Genomic DNA, 20,850 nt, shown 5'->3' with positions numbered 1-20,850 from the left:
AGGAAGTTTGAGGTCAGCCTGGACTCCATGGGACCCTGCCTCAGAATAAGTAAGTAAAACCTTGGCTTTAAGGACACTATTCCCAAAACTCCAGAGTACCCGTAGATTTTACCAGCTTTCCACACTGTCCTTCTGGCTGGCGGTCTGGAGTGCCACTGCACTCAGTCTTCATGGCTCTTTGGTCTCCTCCAGCTGTGATGCAGGCTCTGGATCTGTGGCTGAGGCTGGCCCAGAGCTCATGTCCTCTGGCTTCTGCCTTGGGATCACAGGTGTGGCCACCTCACCGGGCTTGATCTATGCCCATTTGCTTAATTTAATGTCACCATTGCATGTATACTGTGTGCGCGTGCGTGGGTGTGTGCACAGCTAGGAGGCCAGTTCCATCCTTCCTCCATCATCCCAGGGATGGAACTCAGGTCCTCAGGCAACAAGCACTCCTACACACTGAACCCTCTCACCGGCCCTATCCGGCTCTCTTCTCATCTGCCGAAGCTCTGGGGTCAGGGAGAAGCACGCGGGGTGTGTGTGGGGAGGGTGCTCAGATGTTAGCTCAAAGCCACATGACATCAACCTGCTCAGAATCGGAATGACAATTGCCTCAACCTGCTCCTTCACAAGTTACCTGCCAGATGACTCCCCGCTTGAAAATGACTGTTTTTCAGCCATTCTATACTTTATTCTTCAGGTCGCTGAGACCAGACCACACTCAAAAATGGAGGGAGGCTGGAGAGGAGTTACACACTGTGGGAGGAGCTTGCTTTTGCTCATGTTCGCTTTTTTTTTTTTTTTTTTTGAGTTTTTAAAATAGCATTTATTAAGTATTGTTCACATATATATATTAACTATACACAATACTGGGTTCCATTATGACATTTCTTACACATACATAATGTATTTTGATCACCTTCAGCCCCCTCTTATCATCTCTTGTCCCCTCTCTCTGACCCCTGCCTCATCCCAGCATGTCTCCCTCCTCCTTTCGTGTGTGTGTGTGTGTGTGTGTGTGTGTGTGTGTGTGTGTGTGTTTACCTCTTTCTACTTCAAAATTTTTTTAATTTTAGTATCATTGTGTGTGCATGATATGTGTATGGGCTCACACATATACTATGGAAAGACTGTGGAGATCAGCAGACATAGTGCTTTTCACCTTTAATCCCAGCACTCTGGAAGCCGAGGCAGGTGGATCTCAGTAAGTTCAAGGCCAGCCTGGTCTACATATCCAGTTCCAGGACAGCTAGAGCTACAGAGTGAGGCGCTGTCTCAAAAAACAAAACAAAACTGTGACGGTCAGAGCTCAACTTTGTGCAGTTCATTCTCTCCTTCCGCTGTGATATGGGTTCTGGGGACCAAATTCAGGTCGCCAGGCTTCATTGCAGGGCCCTTTCCCAACCCCTCTTCTCCCTTCGTGTTGTGAGTGTGTGTGTGGGTGTGTAGATCTCAGTGAACTTCCTGAGGGTTGCTTGCAGGACCGTGGACACCTCACCGGTGGCTACCTCACGGAAGAAACTCTCTCTCCATCCTTCAGCAGCTGTTCACCACATGCAGGTCCTCTGGGATTGTGTAGATTTTTTTTTTCACCTGCGTCGTGTGTGTGTGTGTGTGTGTGTGTGTGTGTGTGTGTGTGTGTGTGTGTGTATGCCTGCGTGAGTTTATACGAACCTAAGTGCAGGTGCCCTCGGAAGCCAGAAGAGGGCGTCAGAGGGCCAGGAGCTGGAGTTAAGGCGGTTGTGAGCTGCCTCCTGAGAGCCCTGGGAATCAAACCTGGTCCTCTGCAAGAGCTGTGTACAGTCATAACCACTAGGCTGTCTTTCTGGCCCCTGGAATTATGTTCTTTTTCTCTGGAATTCATTTTTTTAGGAGGGTCTTTTTTTTTTTTTTGGACAGGACCTCACACTTTAGCCCAGGCTGACCTAGGACTTCCTGTTTAGCCAAGCTGTCTCAAACTCACTGCAGTCCTCCTGCCTCAGCCTTGTCAATGCTGGGTTTACAGACACGATCTACCACACAAGGACTTTTAAAATCTTTATTACACTCATTTACTTATTTATTATGGGGGGGGGGGGGGGACAACTCATATGTGGAGGTCCGTGGCAACCTTTATGGAGTTGGTTCTCACCTTCCACCAGGTGGGTCCCGGGATGGAACTCCGGGTTCTCAAGGCTTGCCGGAAAGTGTCACTACCATCTTGAAGGCCCACTGCCAGGCTTTTTTCTTTGGAATTCTTTTGTTGTTTGGATTTGGTTTTTGTTTTCTTTTTAGAGACAGGGTTTCTCTCCGTAGCCTTGGCTATCCTGGAGCTTGCTATACAGATCAGGCCAACCTTGAACTCACAGAGATCCACCTGCTTCTGCCTCTCAAGTGCTCTGGTTAAAGAAGTGAGCCACCAGGCAGGCCCAGCCTTATTCTTTGGAATTCTAAGGACAATTTGACTCCCCTCCCCTGGAACGTATTTATTTATGAATGAGACAGTCTCATGTCTTGCTCTGGGATGAGACTTATCTTGACCTGATGCTCCGTCCTCCACGGCCTAAGATTAGAGGTGTGCCCCTGTTTTATACCGACTCGGGTTTGGGATCCAGGGCTTGGTACACGTTGGCAAGCCCTCTACCAACTGAGCCACATCCCCAGCCTCCCCGCAAAGCCGCAAACTTTCTTGTTTGAAAGGACGGGGAAGGCCTGCAGAGGGGGGTGGCTCTGAGCCCCTCTGCGTCGCTCTCCGCCTAAATTCCTCCTCTCCGGATTGTGCAGGCCTGTTTTACAGGTGGCTGGCACACGTACGAGTCCAATCCGCCCCCATCCTGCTGCTGGGGATGGAACCAGAGCCGCTCGGGTGCTGGGCAAGCCTCCGCGCTGACCTGCCTCCCTGCTTCCTTCTCACCCATTTTAAAGACGGAGAGACATCACACCCGACGAGGGAGCCCGGTCGGTCGGGGTGGACCTCCCCAGCGCGGCCACCAGGGGCTGCGGGCACCCCAAGGGGTGGAGGCAGGTGCTAATGAAACCAGGTCCCGGGGCCCCCTCCTCTCCCGGGACTCTGAGCCCGGGAGGGAAGGCGCCAGGTAGAGGCTGAGGCAGGGTTGGGGCGGGGAAATCGAGGCACCCGCCCTCCGCAAGCTTGGACTCAATAAGGTTGGCAGAGAGCTGTGGGCAACCGCTGGCCGGCGCCGCCTCTTCGTGCGGCCCGGAGCGACCCGCCCGCCCCGTCCCCGCGGATCCGCAGCTCGGCTGGGTCCGCACGGCTTGGCCTGGACCCTGGACAGACCGGCGAGGTGAGGCCGGTCGGGCCAAGCCCTCCGCGCTGCCTCTCACGGGGGAGGGGTCTCTGCCCGTTCAGGTCACCCACTTCCTTCCTGTTCGGCTCAGCTGAGAGGTGCGAGTGGGGAGTCTACAGCAAACCCCGCGCTGGGTGACCTGGGGCAAATTGCTGACCCTCTCTGAGCCTTTTTGCAAAGCACGGAACGAGGGATTCCAGGATCCGCACTAGCAGGGACTGGAGGGATTGGTGGTGAGTGTTGAGGGAACTAAGTCTGAGGAGTATAGGGGAGGAGGGAGGTGGGGAGGTGAGAAGAGGGCCCCACCTACCACAGGACCGGGCTCCGCGGTCAAATGGTGGGGTGCAGACAGCTGCTGAGAGTGCTAGAGTCAAAAGGCTGCAGCCACGTGGTGTGTCCCTTCTGGGAGTTCCTCGGGCTGGAAGGGGGTGGGGAGGCCAGGGAAGAGCCTGGGCAGAACTTCCTGGAAAAGGCAGTCAGCGGCGCTGTTTATGGGGGCGAGGTGGACACAGAGACAGCCCCACACCTAGATGACTCCGAACACAGAACTCACATTAGAGACGCAGCAGGACTCCCGCACACAACAGACATGCCCAGGGGTCCCTCACATGCCACGGAAGAATTCAGGCCTGTAATTCCAGCACTTGGAAGGCGGAGGCAGTGGCTCGGGAGTTCAAGGTCATCCTTGGCTTCTTAGGAAGTTTGGGGTCAGCCTGAGAGACCTGAGGCTCTGTCTCCAAACGAAAAGAACAAGGAATTGAAGTATATGTCACAGACAAGCCACTCAGGTTGCTGGGAACTCCCATGCCAGAGCAGAGGCACCCACTCGGTCTGGCTCAGATGCACACAGAAAAGGTGACAGCTAGTGACAGGCGGCCAGGCGTGTGATACAGAAGTGAAACAGGTTCAGGCACAGCCTCATGAGAGTGTACAGACACTCAGACACCGGGACCTTCGGATGCCCAGCACACATACAATCAGACCCTGGCATGCAGCCCCCCAAGCTTTTCCCGGCCCAGCCCAGCCTGGACGCCACCCCACCCCCAGCCCCATGTCCAGTTCTGGGGAAGTCCAGTGCTCACATGACCCAAGGGGAGGGCTTCTGGACTGTCCTTGGAGAAAATGCATCATCTTTCCCAACGATGCACTTCCTCCCCCAGGGAATAAAGACTCGGTGATCGCCAGTTCTGCTCCAGGAGCTGGATCGCCTCTTACCGCCTCAGTGAGCAGCCTGTGCTTCCTCCAGGGTGAGTGCCAAGTGCCAGAGGAAGGTGATGGAGGAGGCCTGTGGGGCCACCCTTCCCTAGCTCCTCAGCTCCTTGGCCAGGGCCAGTTGCTGCTGCTGTGTCTTTGGAACAGACAGCTGTGGATAGCTAGCTCTCGTGTGTGTGTGTGTGTGTGTGTGTGTGTGTGTGTGTGTGTGTGTGTGTGTGTGTGTGTGTGTGTTTGTGTTGAGACAAGGTCTCGTGTACAGCTGGCCTCAGACCTTCTGTTTTCACTTCTCAAACTTCCTATGTAGCCAAGGCTGGCCTTGAACTTCTGATGCTGTTGCTCCGCCTCCCCGCTGCCTGAGTTTATAGGCATGCACCATCATCCCAGGCTCAGCTGGCCCGCCTTTGCTTGGAACAGGGAAAGTGGAGTTCTGAGAGGCTTGCTTTCTGTCCTCAGTCGGGGACTCCAGACGCTCTCTTCCCTCGCAGATGGACGCACAGACGGTGCTGCTGGGCCTGCAGATCATGTCACTCCCGCTCCTGGCTCACTGTGCAGCCCCTACTCCCACCCTGAGATTTGTGGCTGTGGGTGACTGGGGCGGGGTCCCCAATGCCCCATTCCACACAGCTCGGGAAATGGCCAATGCTAAAGAAATCGCCAGAACCGTGCAGATTATGGGTGCTGACTTCATCATGTCCCTGGGGGACAATTTCTACTTCACTGGAGTGCATGATGCCAATGACAAGAGGTTCCAGGTACGTGATCAACAACGGGGTTAGAGGTGACAGCAGGGAGGTCACTTCAACCTGGGACCTTCCTCTGGGGAGGGCAGAGGGAAGCAGAAAAGCTCCTACAGGTAGGTAGGTACCCGGGACACCAAGGGGTTCCTTAGTCCTTGGTCGCTGATTTGGTGGGAGCAGCAGGGTGGCTGCTGACCCCGGAGGTGGGGTGCCCTTTCTGTCTGTCACAGGAAACTTTTGAGGATGTGTTCTCCGACCGTGCCCTGCGCAATGTCCCCTGGTACGTGCTGGCTGGAAACCACGACCACCTTGGCAACGTCTCAGCACAAATTGCCTACTCCAAGGTCTCCAAGCGCTGGTGAGCCTTCCCTCCTTCCCAAAGAGCCTCTTGCTCAGGGACAAGGAGACCCTTTGGCTTTGGGGGCAATGTTTGTTTTTCATTGTATTGTATTTATTGGGGGTCACAGGACATGTGTAGAGACCAGAAGACAACGTGTGGGAATCGGTTCTCGTGTCCCACTGTGCGGCTTCCGGGGCTGAAGCTCAGGTCATCAGGTGGCAGATGCTTTCCTCACTGAACGGTGGCACTGCCCTCAGGAATTCTGCGGTTTTGTTGAGACAGGGTCTCGTGTAGCCCATGCTGGCCTTGGCTATCCTATGTAGCCAAGGATAATCCTGTACTCTCGATCCTGCTGTCTCCCTCTCCCAAGGGGTAAGATTTCAGACACATACCACCACACTCGGCTGTTTGTTTTTTGAGATGGGATCTTGCTATGTAGTCTAGACTGGTCTCAGAAATTAAGATTCTCATGTCTCAGCCTCCAAAGTGTTGACATGACAGATGTGCCACTGTGCCTAGCCAAATAAGCCTTTCGGGACTGAAAAGCATGCTCAGTCAGGGAAGCGCTTGCTAAGCAATCACAAGGACCTGAGTTCAATCCACAGAACCTGTGACAAAAGCTGAGTGTGGAGGCATGCGCCTGTAAATCCTAGTCCGGGGTGCGGAAACAGAAGGCCCCTGGGGCTGGATGGCTCGCCAGCCTGGCTGAATCTGCGAGCCCCACAGGTCAGTGAGATACCCTGTCTCAAAAAGCAAGGTTGGTGAAATGTCTCAGTGGGTAAAAAGCACTTGCCTTGTAAACCCAAGGGCCTGAGTTCAATCCTGGGAGCCCACAGTGAACAGAGAGCCCGTTACCAAAAGTCATCCTGTAACCTACACACACACACACACACACACACACACACACACAAAGAAAAGAAAAATTAAAAATGGAAACAAACAAATGCATTGTACCTGGAGAGACAGCTCAACAGTTAAGAGCACTTGCTGCTCCAGCACAAGGACCAGGGTTCGAATCCCAGCACCCACATGAACAGCCAGGCACACTCTCTTTCATGCATGCAACTCCAGCAGTAAGTGGGGTGGGAGGGAGGAGAGGAGGGTCAGTGGGGCTTGCTACCTTCCAGGCTAGCCAAAAAAAAAACAAAACTGTGAGCTCCAGGGTCAACGAGAGACCTAGCCTCAAAGGAACAAGGTGGAGACTCAGCTTCCTCCTGTGGCCTCCATGCGTGCATGGGTGTGTGCACCCCCACCACACACACGGAAATTCACCAAAAATGATGCATGGCTCTTGAGGAACAACATCTAAAGTTGACCCTGACTTCTATGCACATGTGCAAACATGAAAATATATGAGCACACACACAATTAAAATTTTTAAAAAGAGGTCCTTTGCCTCTGGGTTCATTTCCCAGCACCCATATGGCCGCTCACAACCATCTGTAACTCCAGTCCCAAGGGACCCTTTTCTGGCCTCCATGGGTACTACATGCACTCAGTACACAGTCACACATTCAAGCATATAAAATGCAGGCAAGCATTTGAGCATAGAAAATTAAAAATAAATAAATAAAATCTAAAAAGAAATGTTTTTAGGATTTTTTTTCTTTAAATAAAAACAGGAAGTCCTTTGGCCAGAACTAATCTTGGTGTGTCCCTGCCTGAAATGTTTACCCACAATTCTGTTCCCTCCACAGGAACTTCCCAAGCCCGTACTACCGTTTGCACTTCAGAATTCCACGGACAAATGTCACTGTGGCCATCTTCATGCTGGACACGGTGATGCTGTGCGGCAACTCTGATGACTTCAGCAGTCAGCAGCCCAAAATGCCCCGAGACCTGGGGGTGGCCCGCAGCCAGATGTCCTGGCTCAAAAAGCAGTTGGCAGCAGCCAAGGAAGACTATGTTTTGGTGGCTGGCCACTACCCCATCTGGTCCATTGCTGAACACGGACCCACTCGCTGCCTGGTCAAGCACTTGCGGCCACTGTTGGCCACATACGGGGTCACTGCCTACCTGTGTGGACATGACCACAACTTGCAGGTGAGAGCTCTGTGGATAGGATGGGGAATCTGGGATCCTACCAGAAATCTGGCCAGGTGCGGCATGGCCGGACTCCAGCTGTTCAGAGGGCCTCGACTGTCTTTGTGAACATCAATACTCTCACTCAGCGTAAGATGTCAAGAGGGCGTGGCTCAAAAGCAGAGTGTTGGACTGGAATCCCCCAGTGAGGGGCTGGGGTGTGGCTCAGTGGTAGAGTGCTTGCCTACCAAGCAGGAAGCCATGGGTTCTATCCTCAACACTGAAAACACACACACACACACACACACACACACACACACACACACACACACACACACCCTTCCCCAAATGCCAGAGTAACTCCCAGTTCTGTGAAGTAGGATTGATGTACTCCTGCAGATGGAACAAAGAGGTTATCCACCTCTTGCTCAAGGTAGCTCTGTGGTCAGGGATAGACCTATTCCCACACTTAAGGTAGGTCTAGGCGAAACCCCTGGTCATCCCCTGACTGGAGTGACCAACCTTGCATCCTCTGCCCTCAGTATCTGCAGGATGAAAACGGAGTGGGCTATGTGCTGAGTGGGGCCGGCAACTTTATGGACCCCTCTGTGCGACACCAGCGCAAGGTCCCCAACGGCTACCTACGCTTTCACTACGGATCTGAGGACTCCCTGGGTGGCTTCACGTATGTGGAGATAAGCCCCAAAGAAATGAGCATCACCTATGTGGAAGCTTCTGGAAAATCACTCTTCAAGACCAGCCTCCCCAGGAGACCCAGACTCTGAACACCTAGGATTCTGCTTGTCCCCTGGTGGCTCTGAGGCAGGAAGCCTCTGCACGCATGGTGGGTAGGTGCTGTGAGGACCTCACCCACAGGCAGCTTTTCCTCTGCCCTTGATGCTCTGGCAGAGTAGGAAAGGAAACCACAGAGGCTTACATACACGAAAGAAGTATGGGCACACGGACTCGCCCCACCCCACTGCCAGGCTCACCCCTGAGGTTTTGGGGTAGAGCTTTCTTGGAGTGAGGCTTTCTTCTAACTCAAGCATTTTTATTGTCACCGCTATTCAATAAAAGAATAGTTGTCGAGGCTGCACTTGTCTCCAAAATGGGTGCGTCATCAGGGTTCCAGTGCATGTGTGTGTACACTGGTCGGTGAACGCAGCCTCAGGGTGCATGTGGACATTAAAAGACAGCTTGTGGAAGTCTGTTCTCTCCTTCCACCGTGTGGGTCCCAGGGATCACACACAAGCTCCCAGGCTTGATGGCAAGTGCCTTTACCTGTTAAGCCCTCTCTCTGGCCCTCCCTTCCATCTCTTAGTCCCATGCATAACCAACTAACTCTATACGTGGACATTAACCCTCCTACCCCCAGCTATGGGAATGAGAAATCCAGGTCCTATGCTACTATGAAACCCAGGGCCTCCTGCATGCTATACAAGGACTCTACCACCGAGCTACATTCTTAACCCTTGTGGGTTTTTTTTTTTTTTTTTTAAAGCCTGGTCTCATGTAGCACAGGCTGGCCCTGAACTCCAGGTGCTTCTGTCTCTGCCTCCCCTCCCCTCCCCCATGCTGGGATTACGGCATCTGCTATCATGCCTGGTTGTGGACGTGATGTTAAGTAAATATCACACTGTGAAGGTTGAGCTTGTGGTCCCAGGTCCACAGGAGAATGAAAGAGGAAACCACCGGGGTCTAGAACTTCCGGGCCAGCCTGGTAGCATAGCAAGGTCCCGCTGAAAATTAACAGCCAGCTTGCTGACTCGAGCAGTCCAGAGTCAGAGTCAGGCTTAGCTCTGTGAGTTCTGGGTCACCCTGCTCTACAAAGCAAGTTCCAGGCCAGCCTGTGCTACATGGTAAGACCCTGTCTCAAAAATACATAAATAAGTAAATGCATGGTAGAGAAACCCTGTCTCAAAAAAAAACATAAATAAATAAATGTATCAATAAATCAACCAATCAGTTACTTCGTCAGAAAGGACACAGTAAGTCCCCACGTTCCTGTTTATAGCCACCCTCCTTCAAACCGACCCCCTCACCACCTTGAGCCAAACGCCATCCTCACCTCCCTGTGTATTTGTTTGAGACAAGGTCTCACATAGCTCAGGCTGGGCTCGGGATTGCTGTGTAGCAGAGATGACCTTGACCTCTGGATCCCCCTATGCTGGGGATGGAGGCCAGGGCTTCATGAATGCTAGGCAAGAACTCCACCAACTGAGATACATCTCCAGTCCAACTTTTGTTTATTTATTTGTTTGTTTCCGAGGCAGGACTTCTTGTGTAGCCCTGGCTGGCCTGGAACTTGCTCTGTAGACAAGGCTGGCCTTGAACTCAGATCTGCCTGCCTCTGCCTCCCAGTCCTGGCCCCTTTTTTGAGAAAGGATCCAATTAAAGTCCAGGCTGACCTTGAGCTCAATAAGTAGCCAAGGAAGAGCTTGAACTCCTGACTGCCCTACCTCCACCTCACAACAGGATGTGCTACCACCTAAGGCTCCATGTTTCAGGGGCTTTTGAGAACTGAAGGCTTTGAGTACACCAAGCATGTGATTTACCCCAGAGCCCCAGGTTCCATTTCCCCTCAGTGCTGAAGATGGAGCCCAGGATTTCAAACACACTGACAAGTTTTCTACCTACTCCAAGTCCCTTTACTTACCCACAATTCATCAGTTTGTCTCATGGTATTAACTTTTGAGCATTTCAATATGGAGCTGGGAATCATCACACATTCAAAATTCTGAAGTTCACAGAAAAGTGCAGCAGGGTTTGGTGGTGGACACTTACAATCCCAGCATCCAGGAGGCCGAGACTCAAAGGTCAGGAGTTCAAGGCCATCCTCTGATACTTAACATGTTTGAGATCAGCCTGGGCTACACGAGACCCTATCTTAGAATAGATACATGAGCCAGGAGTGGTGGCACACGCCTTTAATCCCAGCACTTGGAAGGATTCAGGCAGGTGAATCTCTGTGAGTTTGAGTCCAGCTTGGTCTATACAGCAAGCTCTAGGACAGCCAGGACTACATAGAAAGCTCCTGCCTCAAATGCAGCAAAAAATAAAAACAGGAAAAATATATGGCTGGGGATATAGAGCATTTGTTTAGTGTGCACAAAGCCCTGGGTCCCATCCTCAGAACTACATAAAACCGGGTGGGTGAGTGGATGTATGCATGTCTGTCGTCCTAGGAAAAAACAAAACAAAACAATGAACAGGGTCCAGCCAGGTGAAAGTGCCTGATGCTGGGCTGAGGAGACAGCTCGGTGGTTAAGAGCACTGGCTGCTCTTCCAGAGGACCTGGGTTCATTTTCCAGCACTCACATGGCAGCTCACAACTGCTTATAACTCTAGTCCCAGGGGATCAAGACTCTCTTGTGGCCTCCACAGGCACCAGGCATGTATGTGACACACGCAAACACATACAAATAATATATCCATATGGAAGTGGTGGTGGCGCACACCTTTAATCCCAGCACTTGGGAGGCAGAGGCGGGCGCATCTCTGTGAGTTCGAGGCCAGCCTGGTCTACAGAGTGAGTTCCAGGACAGGATCCAAAGCTACACAGAGAAAACCTGTCTGAAACAAACAAACAAACAATCCATATGCATAAAATAAACAAAAACTTGTAAAACTGCTTGTCACACAGACTAGTAACCTGAGTTCAATCCCCAAGGCCCACAAGGTGGAAGGAGAGAACTGACTCCTGTAAATTGTCCTCCAACCTCCAGACTCACAGTGACTTGCATGCCCCCTACAAAAATAAATAAGTATAGTAAGTACAGTTTAAAGCAAAGTAAACACTAAACTAAAATAGAAAATTAAAAAGTATACTGTGTTCCCTTCTTTTCCAGGTCCACCCTTTCCTTCCCTCTGGCCTAACAGGAAACTGCTTCCCTTCCTGTCCTACCATATCCATTCCCTCCCTCCCTTCCTCCCTCCCTTCCTCTCTCTTCCTCTCCTTCCTTCCTCCCTCCTCCCTACCCTCCATAAAAAAGGGGTCTCACTATCTTCTGTGCAGCCCAGCTTGGCCTCCAACTCCACAGTCCTGCCCAGCCCCTCAAGTTTGACGAGAAGTGTGTGTCACTGTACCCAGTTTCTCTCAGAGATTTTCTTATGAAAATCAAAGCAAAGCAGAATATGTTTTTTTCTTACCCACTGAACCACACCTTATTTTTTTAACCTTCCTTTTCTTCAAAACCGGTTTTTGAAGCGTAATTTACACACTTAATTCAAACTCATTAAATGTATAGTTTTACAAGGAGTGTGGTGTGTGTGTGTATGTGTGTGTGTGTGTGTGGTGTGGTGTGTGGTGTGGTGTGTGGTGGTGTGTGTGTGTGTGTGTGTGTGTGTGTGTGTGTGTGTGTGTGTGTGTATGTGTGTGCATGTTGGGGAAAAGCTGGGCCTTGAGAACACTAAGAGCCACACCCCTAGCCAGCTGCTCTGTTATTTTTCACTTAAGGTGTCTTATTTGCATTGTGGCTCTTGGTGCATTTGTAGCCCGTCACCCTGAAAGGTTTTGCTGCCTTCCAAGAGCTCAGATCATAGGCCTGTGACAACCACGCCTAGTTTATGAGATATGGGGGATCAGATCAAAGCCAGGACTTTGTGCAAGTACTTTACCAACTGATCTACACCAACCCCTCTGATAAGTTTTAGACAAGTCATAAACCCACTGTAACATTGCAGGGAGGTATGGATCAGTAGTAGAGCCCCCACCTAGAACTCCCCAGTGAGGGACTGGGGTATGTCTCAGTGAGAGCCCCTGCCTAGAATCCCCCAGTGAGGGGCTGGGGTGTGGCTCAGTGGTAGAGCCCCTGCCTAGAATCCCCCAGTGAGGGGCTGAGGCGTGGCTCAGTGGTAGAGCCCCTGCCTAACACTTGTGAGTTCCTGAGTTCCACCCCTAATATCAAACACACAAAAAAAGCCCAGCATTTTCATCAGCCAAAAAGGTTCCTTTTGCAACTGAATGTTTACACTTTTTCTATCTGGAGATCTGCCCCAGCAGCTGGTGGGAGAGCTCTGGAGACCTTTCTTTGAGTACAGACAGAGACCGGCCCCTGATCCTGAGCTTCTAACCATCCACCTATCAAGGATCTCCTGGGTGGCTTGCAAATCGTTTTGCAATCTGCAGACAGTGGCTGCCCTTGTGGGTTCACATCCTCTGTGTTCAGACTTGTTTCTGGATAAACTGGATTTGCTCCCGGGAGCACCGCTGCCATTTTAACTTCTCGTGGATGGCACTGGGAATGGACTCCAGAGCCTCACCTATGCAGGCAAGAGCTCTGCCCGAGAACTGGTCTCACAACTCCACCCACAACGAATAAAGAGCCTGGTCTGCTGGTGCACACCTTTAATCCCAGCACTCCGGAGGCAGAGGAAAGTCTGTGAGTTCAAGGCCAGCCTGGTCTACAGAGTGAGTTTCAGGGCTACAGTGAGACCATGTCTCAAGAATAAAGAAAGAAAGAAAAAAGGAGGCAGAGACAATGATGTGAGGAAAGAGAATAGACAGAAAGTCAGTCTGCCAGCTGCGAGAAGCCCAGTTCCTTTCTGTGGGGAATTGAGTAACACTTGCCTGAAGACATATTTGCCTAAGTCACTGGCATGAGACAAGTCACACAAACCACTCTCCTGGCAGTTTCAACTGTCACACCAGGAGAGACAGCAAGGATGCCAGGTTGTCGGCTGCCTGGCTGAATGAGTGACAAGGTACAGCAAGCATTTCATTGATGTTTCCTCCAGAGAGGAACGGGGCAGAAGAGCTACCTCCGTGTGCTACTTTATGTTGATACTGTTGAACTTGAAACCAGCCAGAGTTACTGTTACAGTTAAGAAAGGGATCTTGGGGCTGGGGATATGGCTCACGGGCCAAAGGTGCTTGCAGGCAAGCGTGAGGACCCAAGTTCCATCCCTAGAACACACTTGGTGGAAAGAGGGAAGTAACTCACAAACAGTGTTCTGACCTTCACTTGCACACAAAACTCCTATTCCTGCCAATAAAATGTTCTGGGGTTTCTCTGGTTGTTTGCTTGCTTGCTTGCTTAAAGAAAACAGTTTTTGAGATTGTTCATCTCCACAGCTCAGCCTGACTCAACTTCTGTTTCCCTGAAGACATCGGACCCTACGCAGCTGCTTGCAGACCTCCTCTGCTGAACCTGCCTGCCTTCTTGAACTCCAAGACAAAAAGCGTGGCTATCTTTCTCCCTTTCATCCATCTCCCTCCCCCAGCAGCTGTTGAGAGTTAGTTTTCTTGCCCTGTTATTTTCTCTCAGAAAACATGGCATAGGAAAGGACGAAGGGATTCTTCACAGAGATGGCTTCCAGAGTTCGCAAGGGAAGAAGCTGCTCAACTCCCAATGACCCAGAACAGCCCTCAAACCCGCACTGATGTTGTCTCCTGTCCTCACGCTGCTTCCAGCACTTACAGGACATTCGCATTGTTTAGGGTTTCTTTCAACCCATTGGCTGCTTTTGGAAAATGATTACCGCGGGCGTGGTGGTGCACGCCTTTGATCCCAGCACTCGGGAGGCAGAGGCAGGCAGATCTCTGTGAGTTCAAGGCCAGCCTGATCTACAAAGTTCCAGGACAGCTTGGACTGTTGCACAGAGAACCTGTCTCAAAAAAAAAAAGAAAAAGAAAAAAGAAAAAATGATTACCACACCACACTACACACATACACACACACCACACTACACACATACACACACACCACACTACACACATACACACACACCACACACTGCACATACACACCACACCACACTACACACATACACACACACCACACACTGCACATACACACCACACCACACTACACACATACACACCACACCACACTACACACATACACACACACCACACTACACACATACACACACACCACACTACACACATACACACACACCACACTACACACATACACACACACCACACACTGCACATACACACACACCACACACTGCACATACACACCACACCACACTACACACATACACACACACCACACTATACACATACACACACACCACACTACACACATACACACACACCACACCACACTACACACATACACACACACCACACCACACTACACACATACACACACACCACACTACACACATACACACACACCACACCACACTACACACATACACACACACCACACTACACACATACACACACACCACACTATACACATACACACACACCACACTACACACATACACACACACCACACCACACTACACACATACACACACACCACACCATACTACACACATACACACACACCACACTACACACATACACACACACCACACTACACACATACACACACACCACACCACACTACACACATACACACACACCACACCATACTACACACATACACACACACCACACCATACTACACACATACACACACACCACACACTGCACATACACACACACCACACACTGCACATACACACACACCACACACTGCACATACACACACACCACACTACACACATACACACACACCACACCACACTACACACATACACACACACCACACACTGCACATACACACACACCACACACTGCACATACACACACACCACACACTGCACATACACACACACCACACACTGCACATACACACACACCACACACTGCACATACACACACACCACACACTGCACATACACACACACCACACTACACACATACACACACACCACACACTGCACATACACACACACCACACACTGCACATACACACACACCACACTACACACATACACACACACCACACACTGCACATACATACACCACACACACTGCACATACACACACACCACACTACACACATACACACACACCACACTACACACATACACACACACCACACACTGCACATACACACACACCACACACTGCACATACACACACACCACACACTGCACATACACACACACCACACACTGCACATACACACACACACACACCACACACACCACACACTGCACATACACACACACCACACACTGCACATACACACACACCACACACTGCACATACACACACACCACACACTGCACATACACACACACCACACACTGCACATACACACACACCACACACTGCACATACACACACACCACACACTGCACATACACACACCACACACTGCACATACATACACCACACACACACACACCACACACACACACCACACACACACACCACACACTGCACATACACACACACCACACACTGCACATACACACACACCACACACTGCACATACATACACTACACACACACACACCACACACACACACACCACACACACACACACACATACACCACACCACACACACACCACTAGTCTCGTCAGAGGCATGGAAGAGAACATGGTTTAAGACTAAAAGCTATGCACTTAATTTAGGCTGTAAAAACCCTTACCTGGGAAGGCTGTTTACATCATCTTAAGACAGGTTAGATGAAAACGGGCTGAGCGCACAGTGGAAGGTGTTTTGACTGCGTGTCTTGAATGATCTCAAGGCATACAATTAACTTAGCTGCAAGGTTTGCAACAATTTCAGTCCCTTTGAAGGGAAGAGGTATTTCCAGAAGATGTATCACCACAAACCCCACCTCAAAACCAAACAAGTGTCAACCTTAATCTGACCCCAGCAGCTGGTTACCTGGCTTGTCTGCCAGAGCCAAAGCACCCCCACCATGTGCCAGGTATGTTGGGAGTCCAAACTACCCAGGAAGCTGAGGCAGGAGGATTCCTGGAGTCAGTTCACAACACTCTGGGTAGGCTTCGTTTATTTTTGCTGTTGTTTTGTGGTTGTTATTGTTTTAGTTTTTTTTGGGGGGGCGGCATTGGGGTGTTTTATTTGTTTGTTTTGGGGGGGGTTGGTTTTTTTGTTTTTTGTTTGTTTGTTTGTTTGTTTCTGTGTGGCCCTGGCAGTCCTGGAACTCACCCTGTAGACCAGGCTGTAGATTTATTTTTTATTTATGTGTGTATGTATGCAAACCTGTGTGGGAGTGACCACGGAGGCCAAAGGAGGGTGTTGGATCCCCTGGTGCTGGAGCTACAGGTAGCTGAAAACCACCGGATGTGCGCACATGCTGAAACCAAATTCAAGAGCCGCAAGCACTCCTAAGCAGAGTCATCTGTTCTTGCTGTTGTATGAGACATACTCTCACTCTGTCGTCCAACCTGGTCTGGAGCTCACACTGCAGCCCAAGCTGACCTTGAAGCCAAGGTGATCCTCTTGCCTCATGTGCATGTTTGAATGTGTACATGCGGCGGCCCCAGGTTGGTGTTGGGTGTCTTCCTCAATTACTCTATTTAAAATAGGCTTTCATAGTTTATTTTTTGTTTGTGTGCTTGCAGGAATTTATATGCCCACATGCATGCAGGTGCCTAAGGAGAACAGCGCCCTTGAACTGGAGTTCCTGCGGTGGTGCTGGGAACTGAACCCAGACCCTCTACAAAGGCAGCCAGCACTGAGCCACCTCTGTCTTCAGCTTATTTTCTGAGGCGGGGTCTTTCATTGGAGCTGAAGCTTGCTGCTGCTGCTGCCGCCAGTCTGGCTGGCCAGCAAGTCCCGTGACCTTTCCGTCTTTGCCTCCTTCCCCAAAGACGAGGTTACAGATGGGGACGGCCGTGCCTGGGAGATCAAACATGTGTCTTTATGTTTTCAGGGAAAGCACTTTTCTGACTGAGCCTTATTCCTGGTCCCTGGTCTTGGCTTTTGAATTATTTGTTTTTGGATTTTTGTTGTTTTGAGAGAGTCTCTCTTCAAATCCCTGACTGTCCCAGAACTCAGTATGTAGACCAAGCTGGCCTCAAACTCAGAGCTCTGCCTGCCTCTGCCTCCTGAGTTTGGGGATTAAAGGTGTGGCACCCCGTGCCAGGCCTCCCTGTCCTTGTTTTGGGGGGTTGGGTGGTAAGATGACTTAGTCAGTAAGGGCATGTGCTGCCAAGCCTGACCTCCAAATTGAAAGGAAAGAACAGACTCCTGAAAACTGTTTAAATAACAAATCTCATAGTAAGTGAGACCACACACACACACACACACACACACACACACACACACACACACACGCAAACATCTATATACATATGCATGCACAAACACACACAGGTACACACACATCTGTTACACACACACACACACACATGCATGCATGCAAACATCTATACACATATGCATGCACAAACACACACAGGTACACACACATCTGGTACACACACAAATAAGTTGATGTCAAGCAAAAAAGTCGACTACGCAGAGTGACATGTCTATAGCCAGCCTGGACTACATGAGACCTTGTCTTTAAAAAAAAAAAAAAAAAAAAAATCACTTCTGACCCTACCCATGAGGCAAAGGCCAGACTCATCCTGTTCCTCAGCGGACATTACAGAGGCCCAGACAGGTCTCGACACCATGTCTGTCCTGACTTGCTCTCTACTGTGGTGATAAACCGCTCTGAAAAGCAACATGAGGAGGGCAGGGTTTATTTGGCTTATACATCCGGATCACAGTCCACCACCAAAGAAGGTCGGGACCGCAACGGCAGCAGGAGCCGTGAGGCAGTGCCGCACACTGGCTTGCTAGAGTGGCTTTCTCATACACCCAGGACCATCTGCCCAGAGGTGGCTCCACGCCCAGCGGGCAGGGCCCTCCCACATCAGTCATTAATCAAAAAAAAAAAAAACAAAAAAACAAAAAAATGCCCCGCAGGCTGGCCTACGGCCAGTCTGGTGGAGGCTTTTTCTCAGCTGGGGTTCCCTCTGTCCAGATGAGCCTAAGTTGTGTTGACCAAATCTACCCAGCACAGTCAGGTTGCCAACTAGCATGATTACAGCCCGGCTCAGTGTTAACCTCAACCATCCTGAAGCTCACAGCCACCGGCTTCTTCCCACTGACTCAGGGTCTCCTGGCAGTCAGAGCCCTGAATCAGCAGTCACCTTCACCCAGTGTCCCTGTTCCCAGGGTCCAGAAAAGAGAAGTGACACATTAAGTGTCACATGAAGAATGAGTGACAAGGCCAAGGGACTGCAAACCAAGCTCCCTCCTCCACGAAGCACCAAATGCCACAACGATTTCTCAGGCATGGAGAGGGACACGGAGGCTGTGCAGTGCCCAGCTGAGGTACTAACAGCTACCACTTGTGGATAATGAGAAAAACGCTGTTGCTTGTTCCTGCACTGGGAATGAAGCCCAGGGCCTTGTGCATGCCAGGCGAGCACTGAAGCAGACAATACACACTCGGTTTGTTTTCTTAGATAGGGTCTCACTATGTAGACCAGCTGGCTTCAAACTCCCAGAGCTCCACCAGCCTCTGCTTCCCGGGTGCCACCACGCCCAGCTTATTTATTACGGCTGGTGTGTGTGTGTGTGTGTGTGTGTGTGTGTGTGTGTGTGTGTGTGTGTGTGTGTGTGTGTGTGGGCACATATACCATGGCACACACATGGAAGTCAGAGAACAACTTGCAGGAATTGGTTCTCCCACCACAGGCTCGGGATTGAACCCCAGTCACCAGGCTTGCAGGGCAACCCTGTTTTCCTGTGGGCCACCTCACCACCCATGGTTGGCTTTTTGAGGCAAGATCTCACTGGCTAGCTTAGGCTTTTCTGAAGCCTCTGTGTAGCTAGGCTGGCCTCTGTGTAGCTAAGGCTGGCCCTCTGTGTAGCTAAGGCTGGCCCTCTGTGTAGCTAAGGCTGGCCCTCTGTGTAGCTAAGGCTGACCCTCTGTGTAGCTAAGGCTGGCCCTCTGTGTAGCTAAGGCTGGCCCTCTGTGTAGCTAAGGCTGGCCCTCTGTGTAGCTAAGGCTGGCCTCTGTGTAGCTAAGGCTGGCCTCTGTGTAGTTAGGCTGGCCCTCTGTGTAGCTAAGGCTGGCCCTCTGTGTAGATAGGCTGGCCTCTGTGTAGATAGGCTGGCCTCTGTGTAGCTAAGGCTGGCCCACTGTGTAGTTAGGCTGGCCCTCTGTGTAGCTAAGGCTGGCCCTCTGTGTAGCTAAGGCTGGCCCTCTGTGTAGCTAGGCTGGCCCTCTGTGTAGCTAAGGCTGGCCCTTTGTGTAGCTAAGGCTGGCCCACTGTGTAGCTAAGGCTGGCCCACTGTGTAGTTAGGCTGGCCTCTGTGTAGCTAAGGCTGGCCCTCTGTGTAGCTAAGGCTGGCCTCTGTGTAGCTAAGGCTGGCCCTCTGTGTAGCTAAGGCTGGCCTCTGTGTAGCTAGGGCTGGCCTCTATGTAGCTAAGGCTGGCCTCTGTGTAGCTAAGGCTGGCCTCTGTGTAGCTAAGGCTGGCCTCTGTGTAGCTAGGGCTGGCCTCTGTGTAGCTAAGGCTGGCCTCTGTGTAGCTAAGGCTGGCCCTCTGTGTAGCTAAGGCTGGCCTCTGTGTAGTTAGGCTGGCCCTCTGTGTAGCTAAGGCTGGCCCTCTGTGTAGCTAGGCTGGCCTCTGTTTGTGAAGACGCTCCTGCTTCCACATCCTGAGCGATGAGATTAAAGGAGTGAGTCACCACGCCTATCTTAGATTTTCTTTATTTGGAGACAGGGTCTAAGTGGCCCAGGTTGACTTTGAACTTCTGAGCCTCTTGCTTCAGCCTCCACAGCAGCTAGGATAGCATGCTACAGCACTAAGCCAGGCTAGGACATTGTCCTGTTTTATTTTAATTATATGATTTTATTTATTTTGACAGGGTCTCTCTATGTAGCCCATTCTGGCCTCTGACTCAAGGTAATCCTCCTGTCTCAGCCTCCTGAGCTGGGCTTACAGGCATTTTCAACCACGCTGGGCTTTTGACACCTTCTCACCACAAGGAATGTAAGGCTGGACCCTTGGCCAGCCACCATGGCCCACGTTATAGTCATTCTTTTTCTGCCGATGTGATAAACTATCTTACTTAAAGCAACTTCAGAAGGAAGGGCTTCTTCTGGCTCCTGATTCCAGGGTGGATCCACGGTGATGGGGAGGGCGCGGCGGCAGCGGGGGCGGCGGCGGCGGGAACTCAAAGCAGCTGGTCACATCCATCTGCAGTCAGAAGGGTGGTGAAGGCTGGTGCTCAGACTGTTTTTTCCTTTTCATTCAGTCCAGGACCGCAGCCAGGAGATGGTGCCGCCCACAGTCTGCCCACTTCCATTAACCTAATCTAGAGGATCCTTCCAGATGTGACCAGAAGCTTGTCTCCAGCTGATCTAGATCCCATCTGGAGCCTGACTATAGCTTACACCGGGCTGACAAAAGCTGACAAGGACAGCTGCTGAAAAC

General features: G+C 51.0%; 1 protein-coding gene across 1 annotated transcript; it reads left to right on the top strand.

Moving 5' to 3' along the window:
• The first annotated feature begins 2,106 nt into the window (after positions 1-2,106).
• On the top strand, positions 2,107-8,682 carry Acp5 (acid phosphatase 5, tartrate resistant). Its single transcript, XM_052727381.1, has 6 exons — positions 2,107-3,505; positions 4,433-4,519; positions 4,973-5,239; positions 5,455-5,582; positions 7,262-7,607; positions 8,129-8,682. Exons 3-6 carry the CDS (start codon positions 4,973-4,975, stop codon positions 8,369-8,371), a joined length of 984 nt encoding a protein of 327 aa, XP_052583341.1. The 5' UTR covers positions 2,107-3,505; positions 4,433-4,519; the 3' UTR covers positions 8,372-8,682.
• The last annotated feature ends 12,168 nt before the right edge of the window (positions 8,683-20,850 follow it).

This window comes from Peromyscus californicus, unplaced genomic scaffold (genome assembly GCF_007827085.1).
Source record: "Peromyscus californicus insignis strain IS unplaced genomic scaffold, ASM782708v3 Scaffold_11__1_contigs__length_118956290, whole genome shotgun sequence".
Taxonomy (NCBI): domain Eukaryota; kingdom Metazoa; phylum Chordata; class Mammalia; order Rodentia; family Cricetidae; genus Peromyscus; species Peromyscus californicus.
This window is presented reverse-complemented; position numbering and strand designations above follow the sequence as displayed.